The 21,359-nt window shown below is 43.0% G+C and overlaps 1 protein-coding gene across 1 annotated transcript in view; it reads right to left on the bottom strand.

The window, feature by feature from the left end:
• Positions 1–211: 211 nt before the first annotated feature.
• The window catches only part of LOC120920071 (olfactory receptor 6N2-like), a 29,390-nt gene continuing 8,242 nt past the window's right edge, over positions 212–21,359 (bottom strand). Inside the window, exon 2 of the mRNA XM_040331984.1 lies at positions 212–1,078. Within this exon, the coding sequence (XP_040187918.1) occupies positions 212–1,078 (867 nt within the window). The remainder of the gene's footprint in view (positions 1,079–21,359) is intronic.

Here is a 21,359-nt window from a genome sequence, read left to right as displayed (position 1 = left end):
CTAGCGCTCCACTAAGTATAAAATATTCATATGCAGAAGAAAAAAAAAAAGCTAAAGCATAGTTAATATCTAATAAGGGTTCAGTGTTCACAGAGCCCTAATCCAATGAAAGTTAATATTCTGAGGGCTATAAATAACTAAACTGACATCTTTCTGAGTTAGCTGAAAAAGGTTTACTATCTCTCTAGAGAATCTATCTAATTACATGAGCCTATTGACTGTTCACTTTTTGGATGCTTCTTTTTAGAGCCTCTTTAACATCTTTGTTCCTCAAACCATAGATTACCGGATTAAACAAAGGGGGGAATATATTGTAAATTAGGGCATAAACTTTGTCGGTCTCCTGCAGTTCTTTTGGTAAAACATAGACAACAAAAACACTGCTAAAAAATAGAATAACCGTGGTCAGGTGTGATGAGCAGGTGGAGAAGGCCTTACTTCGCCCTTGATTTGTCTTTATCTTCCTTATGGAGTATATTATAATTATATACATGGTCAAAATGAAAAGAGGGATGAATAAGGCAGCGATAATGCTGGCTGATTGATTGGAAGTGTTTATAGGGGCTGTATCAGCACATGCCAAACTCATAAGTGGTGCTAAGTCACAGAAATAGTGTTTTAATTCACGTGGTTTACAGTATGGAAGACTTACAGTAAGGGTCAATGGCATTATGGCCAACAAGAAACCATAACACCAGCATATGAACATTACCACCTTGCATACTCTTCCAGTTACGATACTGGGGTATCTGAGAGGGGTAAATATGGCCATACAACGGTCGAATGCCATAATAGCCAACAAGCTGCATTCATTGATGGCTAGGCTGTGGAACATGTAGAGCTGAGCAAAGCATGCTTGAAATGGGATCCTTTTGTTGTTGGTCAGCAGTATGGACAGGAGCTTGGGAACAGTGGTGGACACAAACCACAAATCCAGGAAGGATAAATTGGCAATGAAGAAGTACATAGGAGTATGAAGACTTGTGTTAGACCAAACCACCAAGATTATGATTGTGTTTCCACTTAGTGTCAGGAGGTAGATGCTGAGAAAGAAGACAAAGAAATAAAATCGATACTGCTAAAGATTGGCAAAGCCTACTAGGAAAAAATCACCTAACAATTCAGTGGTTTGGTTTACTTCTTCCATAGCATAAAAGGGTATATGTCAACTCTTGGGAAGAGGGTGTTCCTTCTTTACGTAGGTAGACCTGTGAAAACCAAACAGACTATTACAAGTTCTATTTAGCTTGAATTTACATATAATAACATGAGCAATAGAATATTTGCACATAAAATACTGTACATTTTGTAACCACTTCAATACAGGAAACTTTCACCCCCTTCCTGCCCAGGCCAATTTTTAGTTTTCAGTGCTCTCACACTTTGAATGCCAATTACCCAGTTGTGAAGCACTGTACCCAAATTAAGCTTTTATCTTTTTTTTTTTTTTTTTTTTGGCGATAGAGCTTTTTTTTTGGTGGCATTTAATCATCACTGTTTTTTTTTTTTTTTGCTCAAACATATTGCAAATAAAACATTTTCTCTAAACTTAGGACACATTGTTTTCTGCTACATCTGTTTGGTAAAAATAACCCAAATCAGTGTATATTATTTAGTCTGTGAGAAAGTTTTAGAGTCTAAAATGCCAGGACAGTAAAAATACCCCCCAAATGATCTCTTTTTTGGAAATTAGACAGTCCAAGGCATTTATGATAAGTCGTTAGGAAAAAAATGTGATACACAGGAGTAGTGGAATGTGGTAATCTCTCATTTTCCAAAAAGTTGTGAAAAAAAAAGACAACTTAAAAAAACTCACCATGCCTCTGAGCATGGTGAGTTTTTTTAAGTTGTGTTTTTTTGTCACAACTTTTTGGAAAATGAGAGATTAAATACAATTTTTTTTTCTGCAAAGTTGTAATTTTAACTAGGTATTTCTCACACACAGCATAGGCATACTTATAATTACACCTCAAAACACATTTTGCTTTGTCCCCTGAGTATGGAGATACCACATCCTCATTTCACAGCCTGGATGCATAGACGGGCCCAAAATCCGTGGTACACCTTTGGGCTTTAGATTACACATCTAATTTTCTGACTATCTAACACATTTTTAAAAGTCCTGGAGCCCAAGGACAGTAGAAACACTTAAAAAATAGCCCAACTTTGGAAAACAAACACTTCTGAAAGGCACAGTCTTTTGGGTCTTTTGAATACTTTTTTTTTTTGCCACAAGTTTAAGAAAATGCAGGAAAGAAAGTTGTCAGTTAAGATATTTTTAACACACATCATAGGCATACTTAGAATTACACCCCACACAAAACACATTCCACGATGCCATATGTGTGAGACTTTTTCACAGCCTAGTCACATAGAGGGGCCCCAAATCCAAGGAGCACCTTCAGGCAATCTAGGGTATAAATTACGCATCTAATTTCCTAACGACTTATCAAATTTTTTGAGGCCTTGGAGTACCAGGACAGTAGAAACAAACACTAAATGACCATGTCTTGAAAAGCAAGCACCCCACTGTATTTTTAAGAGGCATGGTGAATCTTTTAACCACTTTAAGACCGAGCCTGTTTTTCAAGTTAAAAACAATTATTTTTTTGCTAGAAAATTACTTGGAACCCCCAAACATTATAATTTTTTTTTCTAACACCCTAGAGAATAAAATGGCAGTCATTGCAATACTTTTTGTCACACCATATTTGCGCAGCGGTCTTACAAGCGCACTTTTTTGGAAAAAAAAACATTTTTTTAATAAAAAAATAAGACAACAGTAGAGTTAGCCCAATGTTTTTTTATATTGTGAAAGATAATGTTACGCCGAGTAAATCGATACCGTTTAAAAAATTCTGGGATAAGTTAATTAAAAATATACAAGGTAAATATAATAGCCCCTTAATGCCCCTAACAGTAAATAAGTATTTTTCTCCAGGGAAAGATAATACATTATATTCAAAATGGACCACAGCTCCCTATTTGAGACTAAGGCCCCGTACACACGACCAAACATGTATGCTGAAACTGGTCCGCGGGCCTGTTTCAGCATACATGTTTGGTCGTGTGTAGGCGCGAGCGGGCCGAATTCCAGCAAACATTTGCCCGCCGGGCCTTTTCCCAGCAGGCAAATATTCGTGGACGTGTTTTAAAACCGTCCGCTGGAATCCTGCCCGCTCGGACATGTACGGTCGTCAGTACAGACCTACCGTACATGTCCAGGCGCCCGCCGTCCCTCGCATGCGTCGAATGACTTTGACGCATGCGTGGAAGCCTTTAAATGGCAGGCCCGCCCATGTCTCCGCGTCGACGACGCGGACACGCCCCGCGTATTGTTTACGCGCGGACTTCTGTACGATGGTGTGTACAACCATCGTACAGAAGCCCTCTGGCAGGCATGTACTGTGCAAATGGACCGCTTTCATCGTACATGTTTGGTCGTGAGTACCCGGCCTAAGAGATGTCATGAGGGGGAATGCCCTATGTTCATTAAACGAACTGCGGGAAAGATATGGGCCCACCCCTTGGGAAGTCTGGAAATACAAACAGTTGCAGCATTTTGTAGACACCCTTCCAAAACCTCTTCGGGGGGTTGATAGGTTGAATATATGGGAAAAACTAGTTGATCAAATGAAGATAGACAAGCAGGGAATCTCTACCATTTACAACTTACTAATGACACATTTAGAGCAAGGTGCCGTATGCCCAACGGAGAGCTGGGAATTAAAACTAAACCAGCCACTGCCAGACAGCATGAGAAGTAGAATTTTGGACTATGTCCACTCTACGTCAGTAGAATCACAGATAAAAGAAATTAATTTAAAATTACTAACTAAATGGTATTATGTGCCAGCGAAATTAAATAAGATAATTTCCCAGGAAACACCTCTATGCTGGAGGGAATGTGGGGAGGTGGGAACGCATGCCCACATTTAGTGGCAGTGTCCGAAGATCCAGGTAAAATGGACTCAAATACTAAAGCTAGTTAAAGATATCAGTGGTATTGAAATTAGCTTGGACCCATGGTAATGTTTGTTTCATGCCACGACTATCCCCAGGAAAAAATATAAAATGACAATTATCCCAATATTATTAAATGCAGCAAAGACATTGATTCCTAAAAGATGGAAAGACAAGCTAGCCCCTCCGATACAAGAGTGGCTAAGGGAGGTAGAAAGGATAAGAAGTATGGAGGAGGCAATCCCTCAACATAAGGAACCAAATAGTCACGATTTGGGAACTTGGGGGGCTGGACAAAGTTTAGACATTCTACGGTTTATATAGGCTACATGAGTAGTGAAGATAGTATTTAGGTAATACTGGTCTGGTCGGCCCCAGGTATGATTCAGGGCTCCTCCTCCCCTTCCCCCCCCCCTGATGGGAGGCATGATATGTGGGAGGGAGCAAGGGGGGAGGAGAAAGTAAAAGATTAGGAGGAGGTAGGATGGTCCCATATTGTTGTGTTATGTCACCCCCATATTTAAAAAGTCTCCCTCCCTGAGCTACAGTATGCCTTTGTTTTATTTTTTTTTGCGCCGTACTCACTGTGATATCCCGGAGATAAGTTTCAGGCTAGTAGGCGTTCCTAGTCAGAGGGGAACATGATTGACGGCCGGCTATGGCATGTCATGCCTCACGGAAATAGCCGAAATAGGACGTGGCTCTTCACGGCGCCTGCGCAGTCAGCTCCGATGTCTGTGCGCAGGTCCCGTAAAGCGCCGTGAAGAGCCGAGTCCTACTCGGGAGGCGTGACGCACAATAGCTGGCCGTCAATCATTGTCCCCTCTGACTAGGAACGCCCATTCCCCGCGGGGAGCCTGAAACTTATCTCCGGGATTAAACAGTGAGTATGGCGCATTTAAAATAAATAAAGGCATACTGTAGCTCACGCTACTATGCTGTATTTCTTGCTAGAAACTTGCATTTAAGGGTGAACCACCGCTTTAAGTATGTAAGCCCATGCCGAAATTAGTACAATACTTAACAGCCTGTGCAACTGTAAAATGGATTTTAGGAAGGAAGTTAGGGGAGACCACAAAATAAATACTTACCTTGGTTGTTCAGACTTAAATTGGCAAATGCAAATGTCTTATTATTTGACGTGGCTTTTTATACCTTTTAGTGAAAAACCATCCAAATAAACACTTTTCCTGGCCAAGCACACATGTGCTATTGTTTGTAAACACATGTTACAGTTTGCTCCTCTGGGGAGGTCATTTCAACTTATTCTTAGGCCCCGTACTCACGACCAAACATGTCTGCTGAAACTGGTCCGCGGACCATTTTCAGCGGACATGTTCGATCGTGTGTAGGCAGTAACGGACAGGATTCCAGCAAACATTCGTCGGCCAGACCGTTTTCCAACGAACAACTGTTTCCTGGTCTTGCTTTAAAACAGTCTGCTGGAATCGTGTCCGTCAGACATGTTCGGTCGTCTGTACACAAAAGCAGCGTACAAAAACCCCGCGCATGCTCAGTCCAAATGAGGAGACGGGAGCGCTCGTTCAGGTAAAACTCGCGTTTGTTTGGGATATGGCACATTCGTCATTAGAAACCTTTTATTCTAGCAAGAGAACAATGTCTTAAAAAGGCGCACTAAACCACAGTTTCTTGCCTCGTTTTATTAATTCTTCTCTTGCTAGAATAACCCCGTTCTCTTGCTGATGCAATTTCAATAGAGTTGTCCCATACTGAAATGTCACATTTCTTGCTTGTGATGTAATCCTTTAATAATGTTTTCTAGGCCAGACGTGTGTTTTGGTTGGTGGTCCTCCATAATTTATTGTAGTCATTTTTGTAAAGGAATGTGCATCTTTGTAATTTTTTTTGTTGTTTCTAGTTATGTCACCATTTTCTTTAATTTTTTTTTACATGTTTTTTTTTTTTAATTTTTTTTTTTTTTTTGTGTGTTTCATTTGAGAATATTGAACCATGTTGGCACACCAAATGTCCCCCCCCCCCCCCCAAGGAGTGTGTCCTTTGTAAATGACCCATTGTATATTTATTAAAGGTTTGCTGCCTAATAATCCCCACAGTATAACAAACAATAGACATGTTTTCAAATGAAAGCAAAAAGCCTTTTATTTTGGCAAATGTCATCGCAAAAAATAAACAGAATGGCAGCACTAGAATAGATAGCAAACTATATGCAAATTTGCATTTCCAACATGGTGAAGGATAAACTTCCAAGCCTCAGGAGCCAAACCCAAAAATATGAAGCAGCAGCACAGAAACAAAGGAACCCAAACTGTGGTAGTCCAAACAATATGTCCTTTATGTGGAAGGAAATGGAAGGCAGAGAATCAACGTTTCCTCCTCTTTCCAGCCTTCCCTCCAGGCAGCCTTCCAGCGGATCTTACACGGGCTCTTGCAGGTGGGGTCGATGTGGCAGCAGGAGGATGGTGTTCCGCAAGCCGGGCCGGGTCACATAGCCCAGTGTCTGGGGTCAGCAGGCCCTTCTGCATCCACCAAAGGACCTGGTTCATCAGGGCCTTTGCCAGTCTTCTCTGGTCCTCCTCCCCTTCATTCAAATCGTGTGCCAAGGAGGCACTGAAGGCCTCTGTGGGGTTGAGGGGGGCCCTCATGATGGCGCTTGCCTCCTGTATCATGCGGAGGCTTGCCTCCTCCACAGGCCTCAACTGCCTCCTTCGGCCTGATGGCCTCACCTGGGGGGGAGAAGACTGTCTGGTGGTGCTTCTCCTGGCCGGGGGGACCTGCTGCAGGCCACTGGGCCCAGCCTCCTCCTGGCTGCCACTGACCCCGGCCTCCTCCTGGCTGCCACGGACCCCGGCCTCCTCCTGGCTGACAGACACGTGAGGATCTGCCACCTCCTGGCTGATCTCTTCTTCCTGTGTGGAAAAAAAAGGACATTTTTTACAATTTCGCTAAATAAAACCACACTCATTTTCATGTTTTTCGTTTAGTATTTTCTGTTCATTATTACTTGAATAGACTCTACTTCTGACCCCTGCAGTTGTCATCTCTGACACCTATTTGTCTGTACACCTTTTTTTGTGCTTTTTCCCAGCTTGGCTTTTCTTTTACAATATCATATCATTAATCCACCAATAATTATTTAGGTCAGAAATATAGAGGAAACTACTATACCTCCTCATCGAAGGGTGGCAGATCTGCATCTCTGTCAGCCAGGCCCTCTTCCTCCGACTCTGCAGGGCTGTGGTCATCTGGGGAATGTCCGCTGGAAGGTAGCATGGAGGAAAGGTTGGAAGCAAGACTAGACATCGTTTTCCTGCCTTCCATTTCGTCCCGCAAAAAAGACATCTGTTTGTAATACCACAGTTTGGGTTCCTTTGCTTGTGTTGCTGCTGCTCCCGATTTTTTGCTTTTATTACCTTTGTATGCTCTTCTGTATGTGCTTCTCAGGTTGGCAAGTTTATCCTTCACCATGTTGGCAGTGCATCCTGGCACCCATGTTTGCATATAGTTTGCTAGCTCCTCTAGTGCTGCCGCTCGTACATCTTTATTACAATATAAAGAGTGTTTGGAATTCCACAGGATGGGCGTGTCCTGATATTTTTCTAGTAAGGCCTCTATAGCTTCCTTAGTTTGTAGTTGGTCCATTTCCCGTTGTGAATTATGATATTTCTTTTTGAGTCTAGATTCGCAAAACATAAACCAAAGAAAAATAGTTATTAAAAAGGATCAGCGTTGACCTTGATATAATATGTGTCTTCAAATTTATTACCTATATCTAATTACAAACACAGTCTCTCTTGTTTAAACAATGATTGGCAGCTCGGCCGCATTGGTTGTACCAAACATTGATTTGCTAGATGCAGAGCCATTGTTAACATTGCAGTAACTATTTTTAATATAGAAAAATAAACAATGATTACAAATGACAGTATTCATCTAGGCACTCTTTCATGTGTAGATCTCATGCCCCTGACAATGGATGACATAAAAGACACTTCCTAATGACCTCTGTACAACCAACACTTGAACAATACTTTGCCTGATCTGAATACACCATTCAAAAACTTGTCAATGAGGTACAGCATTGTTCACATCTCTATTTTGTGAGGTGTCCAAAAGCATTTGGACACCAAAATAACATTGTGGTACCCCATAGACAGAATAGCTTAAAAAGGGTGCAACCAACAGCCCAAACCCCCATCCCATGGGTCTACATTTTCTAGGCCTCTGCTGATCCCATTTTTAATTTCCTTACCTTCCTGTCTCTCGCTCCTCGTTTCTCACGCTCGCCTAATTACCGCGTAAGATGCGTAATCACGGCGTGCACCTTTTAAACACTCCGCGTATTTATTAAACCCCGCCCTCGTCACCTTTGCTAGGCCCCTAATCAATGTGTTTAGGAAATATGGCGTTAACTGTGTATGTTCTGGATGCGCTCGAAGATTCTCTGCGTTACCTACGTAAACACGTTGTTTGCATTCTCTACACTCCGCGTATGTATTAAACGCCGCCCTCGTCTCCGCCCATGGCGTAAGAATTCCTCTTTTCCCCGCCCATAATCTCTGTGGGAAAGGAAAGATGGCGATGTCACACGAGCGGGCACGATGCTCTCATGCCACAAGTGAAGGGACAGAGGCAGGGACGTCCCGATCCAGGCAAAGAAGATACAAAGCCACTAATATGCGGTTCCAGGAAATGGTGGAGTTAGTTTCCATCATGCGGAGGAAGGACTATGATGGTGAATTAGGGCCATACAAGACCCCTAACCGCCGAAAGGCACATATTATGGACAAGGTGGCGAGGAGAATGCAGAGGATGTTTGGGATCACCAGGTCCAAGGAACAGCTGAGGAAACGCTGGTCAGACTTAAAATTGAGGGAGCCACATCAGATGAAGAAGATACTTAAAATTCTGCGTAACAGTAACTAAATATATTTTGGGGTTGGGGGGGGGGGTTGATAGTCTGCAATAATGTGTTGCCATGTATATTTCACCATCTGCCTCCTTGGCCTGCTTGTAATTTTAAAGACATGTTGTCATTTATTTTTTAGGACATAAATAACTACATATTTACAAATAGTGTTCTTAGTAAACCACGTAACATCACATAGTTTCTCATAAAGGCTCGGTTATTCCAGGAACAACACACCTGAACATGGCTCACTGGCCAAACACTTTGTTTGTAAACATTCTGTAAAAGCTAGTTATAAAAAATAGAATTAGGAGAATGGGAAAGGCAAACAGGATACATTCTAAAAACAGTGGTAATAAAGCAGATGTTTTCACATCTGCAAAGCAGAGCACCTGTGTCTCCCCAAATCAAAAATGGGTTTTGGTAGGGTCTCCCAGAAATACAGTTTAGGGGGGACATCCATGTGTGTCACTTTGCTAAAAAGGGGCAGGATCAGAGCTTGCCATAGAAGTAATTCAAAAATGTAGGTTTGGTGAAAGATAAAAGTAAATAAATGAAAGCCTCTTCTAAGCAATGTGTGCGATTTCTGCTCTCCAATATCTGTGTGCTGATGAGTATACATTTTTTTTGTTGTTATTTAAGGGGAAAGAAGTCGCCAGCATTTGGAGGAGGCAGAGAGGGCCAGACAAGGCCAAAATCTTCCATCTCGACATGTGGAGGAGAAGAGGATGTTGAAGGAGAAGAGGATGTGGAAGGAGAGGAGGATGTGGAAGGAGAGGAGGAAGGAAGAAAGGAGGAAGGAAGAGAGGAGGAAGAAGTAATTTTGGACTTAGAATTTATAGCAGATGAAGGGCAAGTGGCGGAAGAACAATTTGGCGAATTGAAAGAAGGTGGATTGATGGATGAAGGAGGAGTCGAAGATGATGGGGAGGTGGTGGAAGAAGGAGGAGTGATAGAAGATGATGGGGAGGTGGTGGAAGAAGGAGGAGTGATAGAAGATGTCGAAGAGGTGGAAAGGAGAAGCCCATCAGGTCAGTGTCACCCTAGCTTGATTTAAAAAAACATATTTAGATAGGCCTCATCAAAGCAAAAATTTTAGAATGCCCATTTTTTTCTTTTTTAGGGGAGGAGGATGGTGTGTCAATATTTTCACGTGCAAGTGCTGCTATAATTATTCAACAGGTAATGGAGTGCAGCACTGAAATGCACAATATGCGTGAAAGGATGGTTGTCATGGAACAGAATGTAACAAATGTCCTTATGGAATGCAGCACGGAAATGGACAATATGCGGCAAAGAATGATGGTCATCGAATCTAATTTTAAAAATATTATTGACATGATGGGCCGTGTCAAAGACTGAAACACCCCCAGCCCATCCCCCGCCCCCACAACCATTTTTACTGTTTTAATAATGAATACGCCAAAATTTGAAGATACACACACAGTGTGCCAACATGTGCTATCTGCCATCACAGAATATCTAGTGTTTGTGCTTTGTGGGTCCAACCCCCTCCTCCATCCTCAAGTAGTTGAGAGGAAGGGTTTGCTCCCACAAAACACAGACATTGATCACCCATGATGTCAGATAGCACATGTGGCCATTTGTCTGTTGAACCAATGACATTTGGCGAGTTTGCACTGAATGTGTGTATCTTCAAATTTTGGCGTGTTCCAGTGTGAAAGCACACCATGACTGACTGCTGTTGTGAATTCTTATATTTTTATAAGTTTTAAGATCTTTTTTTTGTCCATGTTGTACATTTTTGGATACTATAAAGTTTAGACCATAAAGAATAAACACCCAAAAAAATGAAATATATATATATATATAGAATTATAAATCTATATAATCACTGAATTTAGTGAAGTCGAGATTTGACTACTAAATCTCCCCAACAAATATTCGTATTTAAAAACACACAAAAAAATGGAAAAATAAAATAAAACTTTAAAAAAAAAATATAGGTTTTTGGGCCGAAAAAATATGCCGAGAAGAAAAAATACAAAGGCGGTAAACACCCCACCAAAAATATTCTATATATATATATATATATATATATATGTAAACAATAAATCGAAATATATTTGATAAACAAAACTGTGAACTTGTTCAAAAATGTATATTCTTGAAAATATTTTTTGTTTAATTACCTGAAAAAAAAATACACAAAGTCCAAAAAATATTGTAGACTCCTAAGTATAAAAGCAGGGAGTAATGAAAAAAATATAAAATAATTTTTGTGGTCATGAACAAGCAAAAATTAAAACACTTGACCTCAAAATTTTCAAATGGAGTTGCTTCTTATTTCTAGACTCAATACCCTGTTTGTAGATGAGTGAATACTGTGCAAAATGTGGTTATTTACTAAAAGTGGAGAAATCAATTATGCACTAAAATTGCAGAAGTTAGTTAGAGAACCAGGAAGACAGATAAAAAGAGAAAAAGCATTAATGACAAACAACTGTATAAAGTCCAATGGTCTAATTATTTATTAGTTGTGAGAATATTCCTTTCTTTGGGGGCCGAATTAGAAAGAAATATGATCTGGCATAGCAATGGCCCCCCGACCCATGAAGTACTCAACATATTTGTCGCGTACCTCACGAGCTGATTGGGGGGCCAAGCCAGCGCGACCAGTGTCCAGCCCGGGAAGGGGATCTGAGGGTAGTCTTGCCTCAGAACCGATGTCGGGTAGGTACGTCTGGGAGTGCCTGCGTAAAAAGTTGTGCAAAATGCAGCAGGCAAATACAACGGTGTCCAATTTATATTCCGCCAGATGTATCGATGTCCTGAACAGGCGGAACCGGTTGGTGAGTATCCCAAAGGCATTCTCGACTACCCTCCGAGCCCTGGCCAACCGAAAATTAAACACACTCCTCTCTGAGGTGAGGGTCCTCTGGGGAAAAGGCCGCATGAGGTGAGGACCAAGCCCGAAAGCCTCGTCCGCTAGGAACACAAACGGAAGTCCTTCCACATTCTCTTCATCTGGTGGCAATGCCAGACCACCAGCTTGGAGACGATCATAGAAATCAGTCCGTGCGAACACTCCCCCATCAGACATCCGGCCATTCTTCCCCACGTCCACATATAGAAACTCATACTGTGCCGACACCACCGCCATCAACACAATACTATGATAACCCTTGTAATTATAATAGTAGGACCCCGAGTGGGGTGGGGGCACAATGCGGACGTGTTTCCCATCTATTGCTCCACCGCAGTTTGGAAAATCCCACCGCTGGGCAAATTGGGAAGCCACAGACTGCCATTCCTGTGGTGTGGAGGGTAGCTGTGGGGACAAACAAAAAAAGAGATTTAGTACTTTGGCACATAAACATCCTACAAGCATCCTTGTGAAACTTCACAGTATTAAAATTGCATTTGAAAAATGTGCATGGAGAATTTGGGGAATGAAATATATAGGGCCACTTAATTAAGAGACTCCACAGCCCTCTGATGGGGACTAAAAAAAGTTTGAAGGGGGGGGGGACACAAAAACCAAAAAGTCGTGTTTTAAAAAATGGCAAGGTGGGTTTGTCCCTAGGATAGCATGCTGGACAGGTTAATATTGGGTAAGGGACAAATATGCAGGTAGGTCAAGAATAAAACATGTAAAGCTTATATCAACATGCATAGGGAGAAAAGGGAACGTTAGTTAAACACACAGCATATCTGGGAAATTAAAAATAAAGTTAGTTGGCCACATTATTACAGCCAGGAAACTTACCTTAATATACTCCTCATGCAGAACTTTGATGATGGCAGCACACGTGTCCGGTATGATGACCCCAAGCGCCTGCGGAGAGATGCCTGTCGAGAACTTGAGGTCCTGCAGGCTCCTCCCAGTCGCCAGGTACCGCAACGTGGCAATAAGCCTCTGCTCGGCCGTGATGGCTTGGCGCATCACAGTGTCCTGCCTCGTGATATAGGGGGACAGAAGATCCAGCAGACTGTTGAATACGGGGTCCGTCATGCGGAGAAAATTCCTAAAGTCATTAGGATTATTCTCCTGGATTTCCCTAAGCAGAGGCATATGCTTCTTCATAGCTATGAAGAAGCACTAAGGCATAGTGCGAAACGTCAGCTTTTCTTTTGTTGTGCTGTTTTTTGCTGTGGCATGTATTTTGTGATTTTTAATTAAAGGAGGAGTTTTTTTGGAGTGCGGCTGTCCCAGCTTTTTTCCTTCATCCTAACCTGCATTTTGATTGCACTGCCTGCACCCTTGGCTCGGACCACAGGAATCAGATTACCTGGTTCTCTTTGAGCGGTTACCCACTCTCTCCCCTCCCTACTAGCACATGTCCTCTAACCTCAAAGACCCCTCTCCCATCACTTCTCCATGTGTTACCTGCCCCCAACCCCCTCCCCTATCCACAAACTATACACAGACCTCAGGATCAGCACAGCTCCTCCAGTGTAAGATCTCTTCTTCCTGGCTCCTCCCCCTCCTGTCTGTGTACTTTGGAGCCGAGGAGGAGGATCCTTAGTGAGCTTTGTGCATTGTGAAGGCTCAGGAGGGAGAGATGTCAGCTCAGCTGCCACAGAGGGGAATCGCTGTGGGAGGGAGCCCGGGCACAGCAGATATTCTGACTCACTGCCCGCAGCCCGACACTAGCGAGTCCCTGTCAGCCTAGTTACCGGAGATCAGTGCTGGGACTTGTTCTGGCACTGGGCTCTGGGATAAGCAGAGATTTGGACAGACAGGGGGACTCTCATTGGGCCCCCTGCTGGCCCACGGGGCCCTCGGGCAAAGCCTGAGGGCCCTAATGGTCAGTCCGCCCCTGTCTCTTGCTAACTAACCTAAGCTGTGGTGGTGAGGATCTGCGGGCTGAGGACTTATAATCTGGAAGCCCCTTTTAACAAGAGGGCCCCCAGATCCTGCCCCCAATGTGAATGAGTATGGGGTACATTATACCCCTATTCATTCTCCAAAAAAGTGTCAAAAATAAATAAAGAGACAGCTTTTGCCAATCCATAATTAAAAAGAAAAAACAATTGTCCTCCGTTGTAGATCCAAGGACAATCACGATGAACGCCAGCCGCCAAACCCCAACATCTGACGCTGGCTCCCGCTGGTAAATAAAGGAATGGTTGGGGCCACTCGATAATGTCACTTGGTGGTGACCCTGCCCCTTCTGACGTCAACGACCATTGGGTTGGTGCCTGGCGTTCATAATGATTGACATTGAAGCTACACCAGGGGACAAATTAGAAAAATAATAATTTAATAAAAAATTGCCTCTGTGTTTTTATTTACTTTTGACACTTGTAGGCAGGTTCAGTTAGCTACTCTGCCTCTGGGTGGCTCTGTTACAAAATAGTCTAGTTACAGAAGGTGGTGTCATCAGGTTCTGGCCCCTTTTGCTAAACCCTTACTGTAGTGATGTCATGGGTGAGACAGTACTTATATATAAGCCAGGTTTGGAGGAGCCCCAGTGCAGTTGGGTTGTGGGAGCCAAACACCCCACACCTATGTGGATGTAACCAGCAAGTTAAGGCCCTAGAAGACCTGCACCCAGGGAAGTCGACTGTGGACTTCCTGACCTTTATGGAATTCAGGGCTGGGCCAGGTAGCAAAAGGTATTTTAGGCCTGGCCAAGGGTTCCCTGAGTGAGGATATTTCCCTGGAGGGCCCCGGGAAAGGTGTACTTAAGGAGGAGGTGACTATGGTGAACCCATTCCAGGGGCCCTCTTGTTAAAGCATTACTACAGACAGCAGACGCAGTCGCTCTGAGACGCAGAGCACTCATCCGCAAAACATCTCGGGCTGGTTCAATGATGCTCTCACATTGCTGAAGCAAGAACGCAGACGAGCAGAAGGAGCCTGGAGGAGAAACGCAACAAAGGAAAATTTCGCTATCTACAAACTACTTACCAAGAAATACCATAAAGAAATTTTCAAAGCAAAGAAAAATATTTCTCCAATACCATCTCAAAAGCCCTAAACTGCCCCGCGAACTTTTCAAACTAGTCGCTTAGACTATGAACCCCACCTGTCTAGAACCTCCAGCAAACGAAACACAAGAATTCTGCAACTATCTGATTTTTTTATTGACAAAATCGAAAACATTCGTGAAACAATTCAGCAGAAGAAACAAAAAAAAAACTCACCCTGCTAAAGCAAGAAAAATATGTCAAAGTAAATATTTCTCAATCGTCGCAATTCACTTTATTACCAATCACTATCGACACCACCAAAAGCATCATCAAAAATCTCAGAGATACTATGGCACCAAATGACATCATCACCACAAAACTCCTGAAAGAATGTGCCGATATTGTGGCACCCACAATAACACATCTCATAAACCAATCATTTAAAGAAGACATCGTTCCAATTTCACTCAAGCAAGGCATAATCAAACCCCTCCTAAAGAATCCCAACCTCGACCCCAAAGACCTAAACTGCCGCAGACCAATAACAAGCCTGAGCACCATCTCCAAGATTATGGAGAAAGCAGTAATACAACAGCTGCAATTCCATCTGGACTCCCACAAACTCCTGGACCCACTACAATCAGATTTCCGCCCAGGACACGGGACTTAAACGGCACTTCTCAAAATATGGGATGACGCTCTTGAAGCAGCGGACGAAGGAGAATCGGTGCTCCTGGTCTTGCTGGACCTAAGTGCAGCTTTCGACACAGTAGATCACAAAACGCTTCTCGTGCGTCTCACAGAAGTTGCCAAAGTCGCAGTTTCGGATCTAACGTGGTTCGCAACATTCCTGGAAAATCGATCTCAGACAGTCAAACTAGGAGCCTTCACGTCATAAGCCTGCACCGTTACATGTGGAGTCCCACAGGGATCACCCCTGTCGCCAGTGCTCCTCAACATCTACCTCCGCACACTCCTCGCAATCATCAGCAAACAGGACCTGCTCTATCATTCTTACGCGGACGACACTCAACTTTATCTCCGCATCACCAACAAAAAAGACCAATATTATGGATTGGAAAAATGTCTGACATTGATAGATAACTGGATGACAGAGAGCTCCCTCAAACTCAATGGATCCAAAACAGAACTGCTCCTTCTACACGCAAACCGGAAGACTAATTCAAAGACGACTTGGGTTCCTACGGAAATACCACATGGCTTGTCTACAAGTGGTCCAGAACACGGCAGCCAGACTGGTAGCGGGTAAAAAAACATGGGAACCAATCTCCACGGCCATGAGGACCCTCCACTGGCTAGCCGTAAAGGATCGGGTGACATTCAAGACCCTCTGCCTCACCCACAAATGCACGCAAGGAATCGCATCGCAATACCTATGTGAGAAAATAAAACACTACACTATACTTCGATCAACAAATCAGAACCTCCTCCACATCCCCAAATCTCGCTACAAAATGAAAGGAGAACGACGATTCGCTGTCTGAGGACCTCGGATATGGAACGCTCTACCCGCAGATATTCGGTTGGATGAAAATCATCGGGCCTTCAGAAAAAAACTTAAGACCCATATTTTCTGAAGCTTGGTTGGATGATCATATTGGCTACAGCGCCTTGAGGCGATTTAGTTCGCATTTGTATCGCTATACAAGTTTCTTACTCACTCACTCACTACTAATGACCCCGGGTGGAGGGAGAGAGTGTCAGAGGGAAGATGGCCACTTTAATGTGCTGCACGATGCTTTCACATGTGACTACCACTAAATGTGATTGACTATGTACTGTCAAGTGGCCCCGGATAGTATGTTAGTTATGTGACTACTGGTGGTACTTGGAAAATGGCACAACAAAGTGCAGAAACCCTATTTACTTGTATGTGTGGATATTCCTTCCTTGGGAATGTAAAGGTCAACGGGTGGAAATGTAATGTGGTGGCAACTGGCACAAAATGGGGCACAAAATGGTGAAGAATACAGCCTCAGCAAGGGGGTTAATGTTCTAGCAAGGAGGGATCAGGGCAGATACTTGTGCTTCAGATAATCGCAAAGCCCCTCTTACAACCTGACCGGGTCACTTTAATGCGCAGAACAGTTTTACATTTACAATTAACTGCAAATTAACTCTTAATAACTTTCCTTTACCATTCTGCACCTTCTTCCCTTCAGCAGGACAGGACTGACAGCCTCTGCTGCGCTTTCTAACGTCAGATGTCAGTTCCATGTCCACACATGCACATTACCTCCCATGATAAGACCGCCAAACACTCCCAGTGCTCAGATAAGGGTATCCAGCGGGGAACTACAAAAAAACAAAAAAAGGGAAGGCGCAAGCCCTTGGTGCATTATCCAAGTAAAAATATATTTATTGAAGTAAAATGTAACCAATAAAATGCATATTCACAAAAGTACAGAGATGAACAGCATATATGTGGAAGGATATCATGCGGTACAAAGTGCAAGTGCTTCTACAATCTCATTTTAAGCAAGTTGACACGTTTCGGGGGCACGCCCCCTTCTTCAGAGCTGTGCTGATTTACATTACCTCCAATGTAACAAGGGCTGTACTGGAAGTTGACTTAAAGCGGGGGTTCACCCTATATAAAAAAAAAAAAAAATGTTTCCCTCTAGCATTAAATCCGGCATAGTAGCGCGAGCTACACTATGCCGGTCTTAATTTTTTTTTCCCCGTACTCACTGTTATAGCGTACGTAGAAGATTCCGGGGAATGGGCGTTCCTATGGACAGGGAAGGTGATTGACGGCCGGCCGTGGCACGTCACGCTTCTCCAGAAATAGCCGAAATAGGCTTGGCTCTTCACGGCGCCTGCGCATAGCCTGTGCGCAGGCGCCGTGAAGAGCCGAGACCTACTCCGGCTGTCTTCGGGGAGCTTGACGTGCCAGAGCCGGCTGTCAATCACCTTCCCTCTTGCTAGGAACGCCCATTCCCCGCGGCAGACGGAATCGTCAATGCACGATATAACCGTGAGTACCGGGATAAAAAAATTAAGACCGGCATAGTGTAGCTCGCGCTACTATGCCGGATTTTATGCTGCATTGTTCTTAAGGAGGGTGAACTACCGCTTTAATTAGCACTAGGATGCGGCTAGTGCATCCACTGTTTGTCTCCTGCTTCCCAACATAGCTAGCTCAGCCCAATACACAGCAGGCCACACATAGAGCACTTGAGGATCTAATGCAGATCACCTGTTCTGCACCAGGGCTCCCTGGCTGACAGCTGAATGTCCCAGGTGGGAAGAGTCACTGGTTGTTAGCACACCAGTGGTTGCCAGCTCCCTAACAATTAAGATCCCTGAGAAGGAAGCTGTCAAATATACCAGGGGGTAATAACACTGATGCTAAATGTTTCACTTCACACGGCAGCTGGAGGTTTGCTTGGTCAAAACTTGGCCAAATACCCATTTGTCAAGCTATTTGTACATGAATCTTCATAGAGAGTACTCACTGCAGAGGTTTCCCTCATATAATTTCCCCTTCTGGTCGAATGTTCTTAGCCCATAGGGCTATTTTCTTTATTACTTAATGTTCTTTAAATCTTATGATCAAAAGTTCCTTCGACTATTTTCTCTTGGGTTCCAATGTAAGTGCATGTTACATTTGCCCGGTGAAAGGCCACAAATAGATACTGACATTACACATACTGTATATTACAAATACAGTCGTATGCAAAAGTTTAGGAACCTCTGACAATTTCCAAGTTTATCATTTATAAATATTAGGATGTTTGGATCAGCAATTTAACTTTTATCTATCAAATAACTGAAGGGCACAGTAATATTTCAGTAGTGAAATTAGGTTTATTGGATTACCAGAAAATGCGCAATATGCATTAAAACGAAATTAGACAGGTGCATAAATTTGGGCACCTTTGTAATTTTGTTGATTTGAATTAGACATGTGCACAGAAATGTTTTGTTCCGTAGGTTCTTTCCGTTCGTTTTTCGTAAGACGCCCGTTTTCCTGTTCGTTTCCGTTTGTTTTTCGTACGACGAGATTTTTTTGTATTCCGATCGTTTAGTATTTTCGTTACCGTTTTATTTTCGTACATGCGGGATGGTTCATTATTCTGTTTAATTCATGTTCGTTACTTGTTAGACAATAATTTTCGTGAATTTTCGTCAATGATTTGCATTCTGTGTTTTGGATTCCTTTTTCTGTTCGTGTTTTCGGTCGTGTGTTCGTGTGACATCTATGACAATTTGTTGTGGATGTCATGTGGGCATGCGACTGAAGATACGAACAGAAAAAGGATTTTCGTCATTTTGTACTTTTGTAAATATATCGCGGCACTTTCAACACGCGGCTCATCCATATTAACGATTGTTAAGCCCCATACACTTGGTCAGACTTTTTTTAACAACAAACATAAAAACGATTGTTTTCCGTTCGTTCTCAGAAAATTTGTTCGTTTTTAAACTCCATCAGAAAACCATTTTTGGGTTCAAAAGTCTGGCCAACTGATCTCCCTTCAGATATATCTCGAATATATAGTCGAATATTCGAGATATATTCGCTAAATTCGAATATTCGTGATATTTTATCGAAATTAAATGATTGCGAATTTTCGCTATTGCGAATGCGAAAATAATTGCGAATTTTCGACAACTGCGGTAGGAGCACTCTGATTGGCTCAGAATATTCTTGATATTTTTTCGAAATTTCTCAAAATGCGAATGCGATATTTATTGCGCAATTTCGACAAATGCGGTAGGAGCACTCTGATTGGCTCAGAATATTTGTGATATTTTATCGAAATTTCGCAAAATGCGAATGCGATATTTATTGCGCAATTTCGACAAATGCTGTAGGAGCACTCTGATTGGCTCAGAATATTCGTGATATTTTATCGAAATTTTGCAATATTGCGAATGCGATAATTATTGCCAAATGCTGTAGGAGCGCTCTGATTGGCTCATTCTGAAATCGAATATTCGAGATATTTTAGCGCAATTTCACAAAATGCGAATGCGAAATTGATTGCAGATATTTCGAAAACTGCTGTAGGAGCACTCTGAAATCGAATATTTGTGATATTTTAGCGAAAAAAATATTGCGATTGCGATATATATTGCGAATTTTCGATCGCGCATGCGCAATCGCGCGAACAACACGCGCCCAACACGCGACCATTTCCTGGACCTTTGCCAGTTTACTACTTTATGAACGCATCGCAATATCATAATGGTTGGAAGCAATTTCTCACTCGCTGAGGAAAAGATGCTGATTAGTGTAAGTATTTTGACCACTGTTATTTCATTATCTTTAACTGCATTTTAGTCTAGTTTAAAAGTTAGTATATAAGATCAGATATTAGTATTTCCCAAACAATGTGTCTCCTGTTGTTACAAAACTACAACTCCCAGCATGCCTGGACAGCTGCAGACACCCTGGTTGGTAAATGTGTATTTAGGCACTTTCCTTGTTATTTAGCCTAATGAATTTAACATGTTGTGGACATAGGACGTATGCGAACGTCCTGACTTCAGGGTCCTTAAGGCCCAAGGACGTTCGAATACATATTGCCCTTTAGATGTTGCAGAACTACAACTTCCAGCATGCCTGGGAATGCTGGCACTTCTAGTATTGTAAGTTCTGCAGGCCCACATTTTTCAGACCGTTATGCACGGGTCTCTAAACTGTGGCACCCTAGATGCAGCAAAAGTAAAATTCTTAGCATGCACTGACAGACCGTGGCTGATGGGAGTAGTAGTTTTGCAACAGCTGGAGGTGGACTGGTCTTGAAACCCTGAGTTAGGTAACAAACTCGTAGTGTTTTGCAACCATTCTGCCTCCAGCTGTTTTTTTTTCTGTTGAAAAGCCTGTGGCGTGCAAAACACAACCCAAAAACTCCACCCGGTGCAGGGAAAAATGTGCACACACATAAAGAGTGACATCACAAAAAACTGCGACGGGTGCATACGTCAGTGGTCCTCCGAAAAGGACCCGTCTCTGATCCCCCGGGGCGTTAGTCTCCTGACAGGGAAAAGAGTTACTGTGGTCAATACAGCCGAAGCCATATGGACCCATCTTGGTCCAAGCAGCCGAAGCCACAAGGACCCAACATCCTCGGAGGGACTGCCGAAACAGAACCCTCCTCGGTGAGGCTCCCCCGAAGGGAGACCCCATGAGAGCCGGTGAACCTAACCAGAAGGCCGAGTCCACCAACTCCCAAGACTTTCAGAGACCGGCCCGAGGACCAGCACCCTACTCGCCACACATAAAGTGCAAGCACCAAAACAAAAAGAGTGACAAACAAAACAGAACACAGGGAAAAATAATAAAAGAAAGTGGGGAAAAGGAAGATGGGAGAGTGAGGAAAGTGACCAATGTGAAATAATTCTGCCTCCAGCTGTTGCAAAACTACAACTCCCTGCATGCAACTGGCTGCAATTACTCTCCCCCAATGTGAATGTACAGGGTACATTCACATGGGCTGTGGCTTACAGTGTGCTTCTAGCTGAAGCAAATTTGGCGCTGCAGCTCAAACCCTCAGCGGGAAACTACTGTGAACCCCATGCCCCTCTGACTGTACCTTAAAAACACTGCACCACACTAAATATAAATTAAAAAACAAAACATATACACATACCCCTA

Source organism: Rana temporaria, chromosome 13 (assembly GCF_905171775.1).
Source record: "Rana temporaria chromosome 13, aRanTem1.1, whole genome shotgun sequence".
Taxonomy (NCBI): Eukaryota; Metazoa; Chordata; class Amphibia; order Anura; family Ranidae; genus Rana; species Rana temporaria.
This window is presented reverse-complemented; position numbering and strand designations above follow the sequence as displayed.